Raw genomic sequence first — 13517 nt, forward strand, 5'->3', positions numbered from 1 at the left:
ACACATATGCATGTATAGATACACATGGACACACATACACTGCTACATGCATATGCTGGTTTGTTTTTTTTTGTTTTTGTTTTTTACCTTAAGAAGTCAGGCATATAAATCTTCCAACTGTTAAAGTAAACATTTGTTCCAACCATAATTCATAGTCCAACCTAACTATTTTGCTTCAGCATCTAACAGGGAAGTTCTATTAGCCTCATTCTTTCCACACCTGAGTGTAACTGGAAGGGAGAGTGTCAGCTGTAATAATAGAAATATGAAGCTGGTCCCATAAATGTTTTATAAAGGAGAGTATCCCTGGGGCTGAATACATTTCTCTTCTCATTTACAAAAATCACAGTGGTCCTCAGAGCAAACTCATGGCTTAAACTATCACAACAAAAATTACCAACTGTCCACATGAAAAAATGAATGCCTCTTGATCATTTGTCAGTTGTAAAAGCAAAGCAGAAGTTTGAAAAAGCAGAGGGATTAACTATGTTGTCTTCCCATCTCCTGCCTCTTAATTCATAATTCCTTTGTATTTCCTTAAATATTCTAATAATACACAAGGAGCAAAGAGTGGCTGGCATGAATAATCAGCCAAACAATTACAAAGATTACAACAAGGTAACTTTTGATAAATATAGCTGAAAACCATGTAAGCAATAAAATGACATTTAGAAACAACTAGTTAGCTTTATATAACCTCTAACCAGTCAAAAAGAATTAAGTATAATTTACCATAATACTTTTTTCAGTCACTTCTTTCTTATAGTACTTATTTCCACTGCCACAAAGAAATCAGATCTAGTCTTTTAAATCTCAGAAGTCCAAATAAAAATTCTTCAAAAAGTCAGCCGATGGTTTCACTCCATCAGAAGTCCAGTGCATGCCTGGGTAGGCGATAGTGCTCAGATTTGGCTCGAAGCTTCTTTTCCTGTGGGGTGGAATACTTCCATTTGGAGGGAGACATTTTAAGCTTTTTCCTCTTCTTATCTGTGCACCACACTTTTTCGCAGTACTCTTCCACTCGCTGGAAGTTGCTATAGCCAATCAATTGCAAGAACTCTTTGTACCATGGCTTTGACCCTTGCGGAATGCTGCTATGGACAGGACAAGGCATTTTATGGGCAACCTCTTCCTCATAGTCTTTGTTAAACATCTCTTCTACCCGCTCCTCTTCTACCACTTCCAAGGTGATTTTGCGGACTGTATGGACAAAACTGTGCTCCACTGTCTGACAAAAATAGGTTCCTGCATCCATTTTGTGTAGTTTCAGGAAGAGCAAACCAAGGTCCATTTTGACAACTCTGTCATCTGTCTTCACCTAAAAGATTGAACAAGTAAATAGTATCATCAGGGTAACAAGTTTAAAAAAAAGTCATCACTGTAACCTTTTAAAGTATATAATTTAAGGATTCCTTTTAGTGTTGCTTGATGTAATCCTGCATGATACATACACATACTTATTAATCAGATGGATGCACTAAATAATTAAACTACCTTGAAATTCTTTATCACTTCCTTTAGCTATGTCCTCCAGTTTCCTATGGTTTCTCCAAACCGCTTCAATACCTCTACTGAAAGCTGGAAAGACTATGAGTAGAGATTGATAACAGACTATATAGATTTGTATTCTTGAAAGCACCTAGTTATGATTAGAGAGGTTGACTATCTCTAGATCAGATGGCTTATTATTAAAAGCCGCAATGTTTCCATTAGAGTATTAAAGTGTAGAGGGGCATCTAGGTGTTGCAGTGGATGGAGTGCCAGGCCTGGAATCAGGAAGACTCATCTACCTGAGTTGAACTTGAGATTTACATTTGCTAGTTGTGTGATCCTAGGCACATGTACTGTTAATGAGATATGAAGATCTTCCCTGCCCCATTAATAGGTCTCACATGGAGCCCATTAAGTGAAGCTTACTTAGGTGGGACTTGTTTGTAGGAAGGCTTCCACACCTTCTGGTACTAAGCTAATCAGGCACTAAGTGAGGAAGGTTGTGATGCTTTGTGGCTCTGAGTCTATTAGGGGAGAGAGAGAGACAGAGAGAGAGAGAGAGGTGGTGCAGTGTGGTTGCTGCTACAGGAAGTTGTTGGCCTCAGTTTATTCATCTATAAAATGAGCTGGAGAAGAAAATGGCAAACCACTCCACTATCTTTGTTAAGGAAAACCCCAAATGGGGTCACAAAGATTCAGGCATAACTGAAATGACCAAACAACATTATAATTTTATGTGTCGAGGAAGCATTCATTACAATGAAATTGCGGATTGTGGAAGTATTAAACAAGAATATAGTTGCATTCCCAGTTCATGTAACTTCAACTCTTGTGCCATTTGAAATCAGTGGTGACATCAGTGGTACAATCTGAACTTCACATTGTCTACCTCCCTTAATTAGTCTCACTAATCATCTACTTCAAATGTATTTGTTAAAAAATCAGCATTGGGGTACCTATAAACATTATCAAATTTGTTTTTATTGTGAGGACTCCTTTCTACAGAGGAACCCAAATATGGCCTGTTTTGCCCACTTTAACCCTGGGATCTTAGTCTCTAAACAAATCTGTTGAATGATAAAACAGATATAATGTTATAGCAGACATAAATCTACATTTAGAAGGAGATTATACTTCATTTTAATAATCTGATTTCCCCCTTATTTCTTATAGAAATTCTAGTTTGCACAAATTCAGAATTGGTATTTTTTTTTAATTTTATATCTTTTTCCCTCTGTGACAGTAGATTTAACACAATAGTTTAGCGCTAACACCATAGTTTCCAATATACCTTGTAAAATAGTAGAAGTGACACTAAAGTAAAGAAGGATGTTAAAAGATGATGAGCTAGAATGAGAGTACCCATAGAAGGCCGTGACTAGGGTGACATAATTTCTGAGATGCTGATTCTCAAGATACCTGAAAAGGGATAGGGTACCAAACGTCTGGATGAAAAAATCATGGCTGTTATTACTACTCAAATAAAGACAGCAACCAAGAACATATTACTAGCCATTCCCCCACATGCTTACTTTCCCAATCTTACAAAATCTTTAAGAGAAGAAACTACATGAATAGTGAGGGCCTCCTTTATGAAGGAATGAGACAGAAATAACTTTTATTTTTAAAAATCTACATCAGGCCAAATCTTTTTATAGTAATAACTAACAGAAGTGGGGCAGAGGATACAAGAACAATCTGGGCTTATTTTTTTTGTCCATTAAACACACGTGCACACACACACACACACACACACACGCACAACAATAACAACAACAAATAAAGATCTTTCTGATGTTTCTGTTTTCAGCAGAAACTGTTTTGATTTCATGGAGCCCTGAAACACTAAAGAGTCTCCTAAAGAAGATACATGAGGATGGTGACTAGACCAAAAATTTCATTGGTATAAGGTAGTCTAAGGTGAGAAAATTCATTCTAGCAATGCTGGTCAACAGTTTCTCTGCAAATTACAGTCTATTTAAAAAATATTTTGTTTTTCCCAATTACATGTGAAAACAATTTTAACATTCAATTTTTAAATTTTAAGTTCCACATTCTCTCCCTTCCTCCCTCCTTATGCCCCTCCCTGAGAGAGTAAGCAATTTAATATAAGTTACATACGTGTGATCACACAAAACATGTTTCCATATTAGTCTTGTGAAAGACACAGACCAAAAAAGAAAAAAATAATAAAGTGAAAAATGGCATGTTTCTATATGCATTTGGATTCCATCAGTCCTTTCTTGGGATGTGGACAGCAATTTTTCAGCAGGAGTCCACTGGGATTGTCTTGAATCATTGTATTGCTAAGAATAGCTAAGTGACTCACAGTTGATCATTGTACAATATTGGTGTTACTTTCTACAATGTTCTCTTGGTTCTGCTCACTTCACTTTGCATCAGTTCATGTAAATCCTTCCAGGTTTTTCTGAAATCATCCTGCTCCTCATTTCTTATAGAACAATAGTCTATTACATTCATGTACCACAACTTGTTCATCCATTCCCTAATTGATGGGCATCCCCTCAATTTCCAAACCTTTGACACCACAAAAAGGACTGCTATGAATATTTTTGTACAAATAGGGTCCTTTTCCCTTTTTGAAAAAAATCTCTTTGCAATATAGACCTCATAGTGATATTGCTGGATCAAAGGGTATGCACAGGTTTATAGCCCTTTGGGCATAGTTCCAAATTGCTCTCCAGAATGGTTGGATCAGCTCACAACTACACCAACAATGCCTTAGTGTCCCAGTTTTCCCACATTCAACTTTTTCCTTTTCTGTCATATAAGCCAATCTGATTAGTGTGATTTGGTACCTCAGAGTTAATTTAATTTGTATTTCTCTAGTTAATAGTGATTTAGAGCATTTTTTCATATGACTATAGATAGCTTTCTTCATCTGAAAACTGCTTGTTCATATCCTCTGAACATTTATCAATTGGGTAACGACTTGTATTCTTGTAACTGTGATTCAGTTTTCTAGATATCCGAGAAATGAAGCCTTTATCAGAGACACTTGCTGTAAAAAATGTGTTCTGGCTTTTTCCTTTCTTTCTAATATTGGTCGTGTTGGCTTTGTTTATGAAAAATTTGTAAAATTTTCCAACTTATGAGGAGTTGCCTAGAGTACTTGTTAGTGAAATCACATGCCCAGATCACACACTCAGTAAGTCTCAGAAGAGGGACTTGAACCCAGGTCAAATCAGGAAAAATCAGGAAAAAAAGGAACTTGGTAGATGAAGAATGTCTTTTTATGAGGACTAAAAAGTAGTCCGAATTCTAGTTTCTGTGGCATCATTGTAGATGGAAGCTAGCCAGTGTACTGAGAGTACTTCAACACAACAAGAAAGTCACTCATGTTGATGACAGCAATAATCTCCTGCATACTTTCACCTCCATCCCTTGAGCACTTATTATTATATAGTTTGTGGATACATATGTGATTGTTGGATTCAAGTAAATATTGTGGTTTGTTTTCCAGTACCCCTTTACCCCTCTCCCAACCACATGTAGCAGTGAAGAAAAGGCCATGATTACAGCCATAAGATATCTGTCAAGTCCAGATTTATTTTAATTGTGGGCACCACTGATCACCAACTGATCTTGCCTTTGGGCTTCCTTTCCCAAAGCAGAGTACTTTTGTGGGCACCAACAATCTAACTGTATGATTGATGAAATGGAAAGTGCTTGGTAATAAGGATAAAGAAGTTCCAGACACAGCTTGAAAGAAAACGCATATATTCCTAGCTCATATAATCCTTGACCTATTTTTTTTTACTTCTCTGCCACTGACCTTATAGAAATGAGCCTATTATTCTACACCTGCTACAGTAGCATCATATAAATAACACAAAGAGAAATAATATATACTTGGTATAAGCACAATAGCACAAATTGTTCTGCACCACCTAGGTAGGGAGAGGGATCATGGCTTTCTCCATCCTTTGTCTCTCTTTTGGTTGTTATACATAAGTTGCAAGGCTGGAAATAGAACTCTGTTTTATCTCAGTCTGGAGCAGCATATAGTACTATATATTAAATCACTTTGAAAATTAAATGTATCTCTTATGAACCATAAATGCCTACAAGAAAATGACATGGAAATTGGTATTTCAAGTCTATATGTGATTTAGTCTTTCTGCTTCAGTTAACATGGGTAACTCCAGCAATTCATGGTTACACAATTGTTTTCACATTGTGTGTATTACTGTGGTTTTTCAAAAATCTGTATGCCAGATTTCTTTGGGAAAGAAGTTAATATAATACATAAAACATAATTTTTACATTATTTCTACCAAGTGTTCCTTTACTCACTCTTCATAAGTACATTTTTTTTACTAGAAAATGTCTTCAACATTCTAGGATACCAAAAAATCAATTCAGTATGCTGACATTGTCAAAGAAACAAACTTGAACAACTGAACAAAGAATTCTGCACATCTGGTTGCCTTGCTCCTCAGGAGGACAGAGTGATTTCCATATGCTGCAAACAACTGGTCCAGCATTTTTTCATAGGAAAGAGGCAGACAAGGTACTTAACCATGACATTGAAAAGCAATGAAATTATATGGGAAGAAAAAAAAAGCGCCAATTTACACTTAAACATGGTGTTCTCAATTAGAAGTATATATTTATATTAATCCCATATGCACTTATGGGCAATCAAACAACAATCTTTTATCAGATGCTTAATATGTGTCAGGCACTGTATTAAGATTGAAGGTACAAGGGGGAAAAAAAAGCAAAAACAGTCCCTGACCTCAAGAAGTTTATATTCTAATAGAGGAGAAAATATAAATATAAATAGCTACACGCAAGATATAAACAAAGAAGACAGAAGGAAATCTTAGAGAGGACATCGGTATTAGCTGAGGCAGGGGCTGGGGTATGGGTAGCAGAGAACCTTAAAAGACAATTAACAGAAGATTCACGTTGGAGCTGAAGGAAATCAGAAGTAAGGAAGGAGAACATTTCAGGCATGGGAGTGGGAGGTGGAGGCAGCCAGTGAATAGGCATAGAGATATTCAATGTAGTGCCATATGAGATGAACAAATAAGCCTTATGGCTGGTGGTAGAGTGTGTGGAGGGGAGTAACACATGAGAAGACCAGAAAAATCATGTCGTAAAGAGTCTTAAAAGCCACAGACTTTTACCCCAGAGGTAAATGGGAACCACTCAAGTTTGAGGGAGAGGTGATAGGGTGGGAGGGTTGAGGTGGTGATATGATCAGACCAGCTTTTAAGAAAATCACATTGTTGGGGCAGCTAGGTGGCTCAGTGAGTAGAGCTCTGGCCCTGGAGTCAGGAGGACCTGAGTTCAAATCTAGCCTCAGACACATGACACACTTACTAGCTGTGTGACCTTGGGCAAGTCACTTAACCCCAGTTGCCCTGCCTTTCCCCCTCCAAAAAAAAGAAAATCACATTAGCACTTTTGTGGAAGATGAATTGGAAAGGGGAAGGAAGGGAGGCCAATTAGAAAACTACTGAAATAGTACAGATAAAAGGACATGAAGGACTAAACTAGGAAGGTGGATGTGATAATGGAAGGCAGGGGAGACATCTATCTATCTGTCAATCTATCTACCTACCTGAATATATTTATCTCTACATATGTAAATATATCCATATTATATATCTATTTATCTAATTCAAGTCAACTATGTCCATACACACAGACACACATACAGATACATTTTCATATTATGTGGAAGTAGAAAGATTGGGCAACTGTTTGGTTATATTAGGTGAGTGAGAGTGAGGAAATTGAAGATGACATTAAGATTATGAACTTGGGTGACTGAAAAGATAATGGTACCTTTAGGAGAAACAAGAAATTTTGGAATAGGGGTAGATCTGGAGGAAAAGATAAGTTCTGCAGGGTGTTCCTAATGTTTGGACACATAGAAAATGTGAAGTTATTGCATCAAGTTCATGTCAATCTCGCAAAGTACATCAACCTTTGCACCACAAATGATGGAAATCATATTGAAGATGTTATTTGTTAATATTCCAATTAAATAAAATTTTGAAAATTTCATTTATTTAATTTCTTGAAAATATGGATTTTTGCCTATGTGTCCAGACTTTAGGAATATCCTGTATTTGGGGTATGTTCAGCTTGAGATGCTTACAGAACATTCAACTGGAAATGTCTAAGAGGAAGTTGGTGATGTAAGACTGGAACTCAGGAGAGAGACTAGGGCTGGATATATAGATCTGGAAATTAACACTGAGATGACAAACATAGGGATAGGAATCACCAAGTCCATGACTATAAAGGAGAAAATCATCAAGTGAGAGACTATAAAGAAGAAAAAGAAGATGGAAACTTGGGGGACACCACAGTTAGAGGGCATGACATAGATAAAGATCTAGCCAAAAAAAAAGACTGAGGAATAGTCTGAAAGTTTCAAGGAGAAGGAAGAGGGAAAACTAATGCATGGAGATAAACTTCCAGGATAATCATTTCTAATCTCATCACCATTCTAACTTAGACTTGGATACTTTCCCACCACCCTGAACCTCCTCTCTCTTCTGAATGAAGGGATGAAGTGGTAGAGCACTTAATTCCTCCAAAAGCTTTCCTTTATAGACACCAAGAATTGGACTTTCATTCCATTTTCCACTGTAGCTCTGCTTGGCTTCAACTCCATGGAATGGAGATGTCCCATTCACCTCTATCTATCCCCACTTTCCAGCTTCTTTTTTTTTTTTTTGCAATATCTGCCCCCTCTAGATTGCAAGCTCCTTGAGCACAGGAACTATCTTTTTATTGATCTCTAGCACTTAGTAGTATGTGGCACAGAGTAGGTGCTTAATAAATGTTTATTGGGTTGAAATGAATTGGCATTTAATAAATGCTTTGTGAAATAATTTAATAAGCAAGGTGATACAGCATATTATCATATGGAGTTCTAGAAAAACATGGAAAGATCTAGGTTCCATGTCCATTTTTTATTCACATTTCTATTCCTATGACCACTCTCTGTGCCTTGTTTTTTTTTTTCTATCTATAAAATGGGAATGAATTCTTATAGCTAGAAAGGAAGGTAAATGAGCATTGGTGAATAGTACTTAGTAAAAAGGGCAATTGGGAGCATAAGAGTATTTAGTGAGGTTGATCAAAGCTACACATGCAAACTCAGAACATCCATAATTGGAGTTGTAAACAGTCATTTCTCATTTAGTAAAGATGGGTGTTTTTGTTCTGGAAAAAGGCTTGAAAGGAGTTTAAAAGTTCAGAACTGTGAAGCAGCTGTTTCAAATGATTCTAGGAGTTCACATGCTGTACTTAATGTTATGAAAACACAACAAAGAAAAAAGAATACAAGAACAAAAGCTTCTGATTTCAATCCATGCACACAAGAAGACAGAAAGCCATGACTGTCATTTGATCCTTTAAGCACCCTGTTGAGCTTGGTATCGGTGGAAGTCTTTGAACAGTGAGTCATAGAAAATGAGAGGGTAGGACTAAAGATAGGGTTTCACTTCCCTGAATTCCACTAGTGCAATATGGACTCATGTACCTTTCATGTGTTTGATAATATTTAATTTTCCATGGTGATAATAAGGGAAGCTATCTTAAGAAAGCACAGTATCTATAGTTAATTTACCACTGACACTTGACACAAATTAAGGGTGAATGGCATCATAAGTTACATGGAAGGAAGCTACTGACGTCTTAACTTCTCTTAGCAGCCATAAACCATCCTTCATCAACTAATCTGCCTATTACTACTCTTGATGTCCAAAAGGGATGGAATGTAACAATTTTATTGGATAACAAGAGAGAGAATAGGGAATATTGATGGAGCAGTGAAATATATTTGTGACTCATGATAGAGAACATAAATATTCAACACGTCATCTTAAAAAGTTCCATGATTTTATTTTACATCTGTGATTAGTCCTAAATAGACATTGATTGAAACTTCTATGGACGTGGTAAATGGTTTAAAAATTGTTTTTGCCCCCAAATCAATCAGCTGGTGGTAAACTTTCTCTTAATAAGCCCCTCTATACTTCCCTAGACTTGTCTTTGGAAGACATGCACAGTCTGTTTCTAGGTCCATACTTGAAGCCCCTCCACGACGCTAGGGATAGCCTCTGAGGATATAAAGTTACCTCTAAATAACAATGAGGGCATCAGAGGAGGAGTCTGATAACTTATGCCAATGTGGGCAGCTAGGTGGCATAGTGGTTAGAGTACTGGGCTTGAAATCAGGAAGACTCATGCTCGAGTTCAAATCCAGCCTCATACACTTACTACTTGTGTGACCCTGGACAAGTCTTAACTTAATCCTGTTAGCCTCAATTTCTCATCTGTAAAATGAGCTAGAGAAGGAAATGGCAAACCACTCTAGTGTCTTTGCCAAGAAAGCCCCCAAAAGGGGGCAAGAAGAATTGGACACAACCTAAAGAACTCAACAACAATGTTACTTATAGGTCTAATATTAATTATTTTGAATAATACACCCACATATTTTCTCCTAATAACATCCAAGCATAAGTTGTTTGAGAGGGATCCAGAACTGAGGAGCTCTCAACTAAATCTATTTGCCAAAAAGCATTATGAGGATTACTAAACATGGGAAGAGAAAGACCATGAAGCCAATGATATGGGAATCTGTTTACTGGCTAGGGTTTTCTCCCACTATACTGAAAGTTCAATGAGGAAAAAGACTGTCTTCTTTTTTGCATTATTAATAGGAATCATCATAGAGTCTTTATTGTAGATGCTCTCAGTAAACAGGCTAAATGGATAGATGGATGGATGGATTTTTGCGGGGTGGGGTGAAGAACACCAAGTTATGGCATCCATTTCCAAATATACTTGTACCCTTAAGCTATGCTTCCCCTCAACTTCTGTGCCTCCCTCTAATATGACCCCCATCCAAATCTGTGCTTCCTCATAACTTTACTATTTCTTATAGTGGCACAAAACAAATCCTCACAATCAAAACTTAGTGTTATCATTGATTCTATCCCCTGTAATTATTTTAAATTCTCAATCAGTGACCAATCCTATGGATTCTCTGCCTCCCTCCCATTTTTGCATCAGTTCCTTCCTCTCTACTTCACTGCAACAATTCTATTAACATCTTCACTGGCTTCTTGGACTTGTGCAATAGTCATACAGTACTATTTAAGTGAACTGAAATACACATCAAGCTACCTAGCCTGACAAGTCTTTCTGGATCCACTGGATTTCCTTATAAGTTCTCATTCGCACTGTACCACACATATTAACAATACATTTTAGGATCACAGAGCTAGAGTTGCAAGGAATGTCAGAGGCCATGGAATCCAACTCCTTGGTTTTACAGAAGAGGAAAATGAAGTCCAGGGGTTAAAATGACTTTACCTTGGTTTACTACTTTATCATGATAAAGCAGAGTTAGGATTTGAACTCAGGCCCTGTGCTTCTAGTTTCATCCTTCTATTTACACAATGGTTCAAGACTCATGCTTTTTTTACATTTGTTCAAAAAGCTTCAGTAGATCCCTAATATCAACCAAAAAATATTTCTCTGCTTTCCATTCATAGCTATCTATAATTTGGAACATCCTACCTTTACAATCTTAAATAACCTTGTAATTTAAGATGTAGATCTGAAAATAATATAGTTAATAGAGTTAATATAGTACCATTCCTCTATTTATGAATAAAGACACTGAGAAACATAGACAGTAAAAATTATTTATTCTAGAGTATCCATGATGTAGGAAACAGAGTCAAGTTTGAAATCCCTTTTCTCAGACCGTATCCAGTGTTCTTTTCTGCACAGCATAGTAGATTTTGCATTGTTTTCTCCCACTTGTTCTGAGTACATGCCAAGGTGGATTTGTTGTTTGAATGTATCATTTGATTTTTCTCTCCAATTTTTTCTTCATGCTGTTCCCTAAGCCTAGAATGACCCCCTCCCTCTCTGTGTGTATATGTCTTTGTCTGTCCCTCTCTCTCCTTTCCTATTCAATTTCTATATACATTTGAAGGCCCAAATTATTTTTGAGAGGTTCCTTAAACCCTCCAGTTAGTAACATTTCTACTCGCATCTCACTAATGTGCTTATTATATGCAATTCAGTATTATATTTATTTCTTTACATGTCTCCATTATTTATGGATAAAATGGCCATGACTTAACTAAACTTTGTATCTCTTTTAGTGTCTTGTACGATGTTCTATGTGCAGAAGATGCATATCAATATTTAGTTGTATAAATGTTGCTCCTTCTACCCCTTGTATAATCCTGGTACAGATACGGAAAACAAACAACAATATCCTGAGGCTTCCCCAAAAGACACCCTGTTTCAAGGGGTAACTTAACAAGGATGCCTTGGACTGAGAATCAGGACTTCAATCTCATTGATATACTTATTCTGATTTGATGAATGAAACATCACTGAGGGACAATGTCAATAAAATGACCTTCGAATGGGCATGGACAAGTCTTTGATATTACTGTCTTCACTCTATTAAACATTGCTGGCAGTTGGAGCTTAGGAATGTTTTTATTACATGGAGACTTCCATTAAGATGGAACTCATTTAATAGGATTTTGACTTGACCCTTTAAAATATGGGAAGCTTGCAGTACTCATGATTTCTAGGACAAGAGTATCAAAATTGATTCACTGGTGTCTGTATGAGAAATGTCTCCATAAAAATTCATACTTCCCATTTATGATGCCCTACTTTTGAACATGTAATATTATTACCCAATATTTTGAAAGACTTCCTGAATAAAATATATTTCTACTTTATCCTTTCCTTATTTGGCATATTAAATAGAAAGCACATTCTTCACACCAATAATGGATTTTTGAATCTGAAGGAAAAATGCATATTTAATCTTTTTTCCAAATTTATCCAATTTAACAAAATGTAGTGTTTGGACATTGAAGAGTAATATAATAAGCTCATTATTCATGTACATCAAAAGGAGAGATAGCATGGGAAGTGTTCAGACAATGTCAGCCAACCCCTGAGTATCTCAAAAAAATGTTATTTCTGCGAATACTTCAGAAGACAAGTGGTGATCAGTAAGTCCTAGGAGAACCTCACCTAGACAAGTAATTCCATAAAAGTCTCCCTTTCCTTTTTTTTAAAAAATAAACATGATAAATGGTAGATCATGGGAATGTTATCAATATAGTATGCCAAGATTTCATCAAAGCATTTTACAAAGTCTCTCAAGCTCTTCTTATGGACAAGATAGATAGATATGGCTACATTATCATATAGTTAGATGGAAAGCTCATTATGGGTAAACACATGACAACAGAGCTAACTTTAAATTGCCATGAGATGCCCAGCACACAGAACAGATGGTGCTAATGTACTTGGCTACTGTGAGACCACATATGGAATAATGTGCCCAGTTTTAGATGCCACATGATAGAAAGTATCATGACGAATTAGAGCATGAAAGTTGCAAATGATGATGATGATGATGGTTAAGACCACGATGACAATGGTAATCATGATCATGATTATAAGTAGCTCATACTTGCATAACACTTTAAGTTTTGCAAGACAATTATGATTTGATATAAGGAAGAATTTTTCCCTTACCCTTTTACCTACCCCATTGGAAATGCATTACCTATGGAAGAAATGAGCCTTCAAGCAGAGGTTAGATGACAACTTATCCTGGGTTCTATAGCAGGAATTCCTGTTTAGGTATGGGTGGAGCTTGATGACCACCTCTGTAACCTGTTGATTCTAAAGTTGTGTGATTTTCTAAGAATTAGGGCTCCAACTCACATTTTCTATATAGCACTAACAACCTTTTTTTGTCCACAAATGGGAGCAAATTACAGGAGACAGAAGATACAAAGAAAAATGGAGCAAAAAGAGGGAAAGAGAGTAGTTGAAATGAAAAGAAGTGGCAATAATGTTGATGGCAGTGATCATAAAAAAATGAGCAGCAGGCACTTTAATATACAAAAGAGAAAAGACCCAATTGGGGGAGAACAAACACTAACTGGTGACAACAGCCTGAAGTCTGTAAGGTGATA

General features: G+C 36.6%; 1 protein-coding gene across 1 annotated transcript in view; it reads right to left on the reverse strand.

Moving 5' to 3' along the window:
* Window positions 1-865: 865 nt before the first annotated feature.
* Window positions 866-13517, reverse strand: part of SEMA3E (semaphorin 3E) — a 354392-nt gene continuing 341740 nt past the window's right edge. Inside the window, exon 17 of the mRNA XM_036760437.1 lies at window positions 866-1318. Within this exon, the coding sequence (XP_036616332.1) occupies window positions 866-1318 (453 nt within the window). The remainder of the gene's footprint in view (window positions 1319-13517) is intronic.

Source organism: Trichosurus vulpecula, chromosome 5, assembly GCF_011100635.1.
Source record: "Trichosurus vulpecula isolate mTriVul1 chromosome 5, mTriVul1.pri, whole genome shotgun sequence".
In the NCBI taxonomy this organism is placed as follows: domain Eukaryota; kingdom Metazoa; phylum Chordata; class Mammalia; order Diprotodontia; family Phalangeridae; genus Trichosurus; species Trichosurus vulpecula.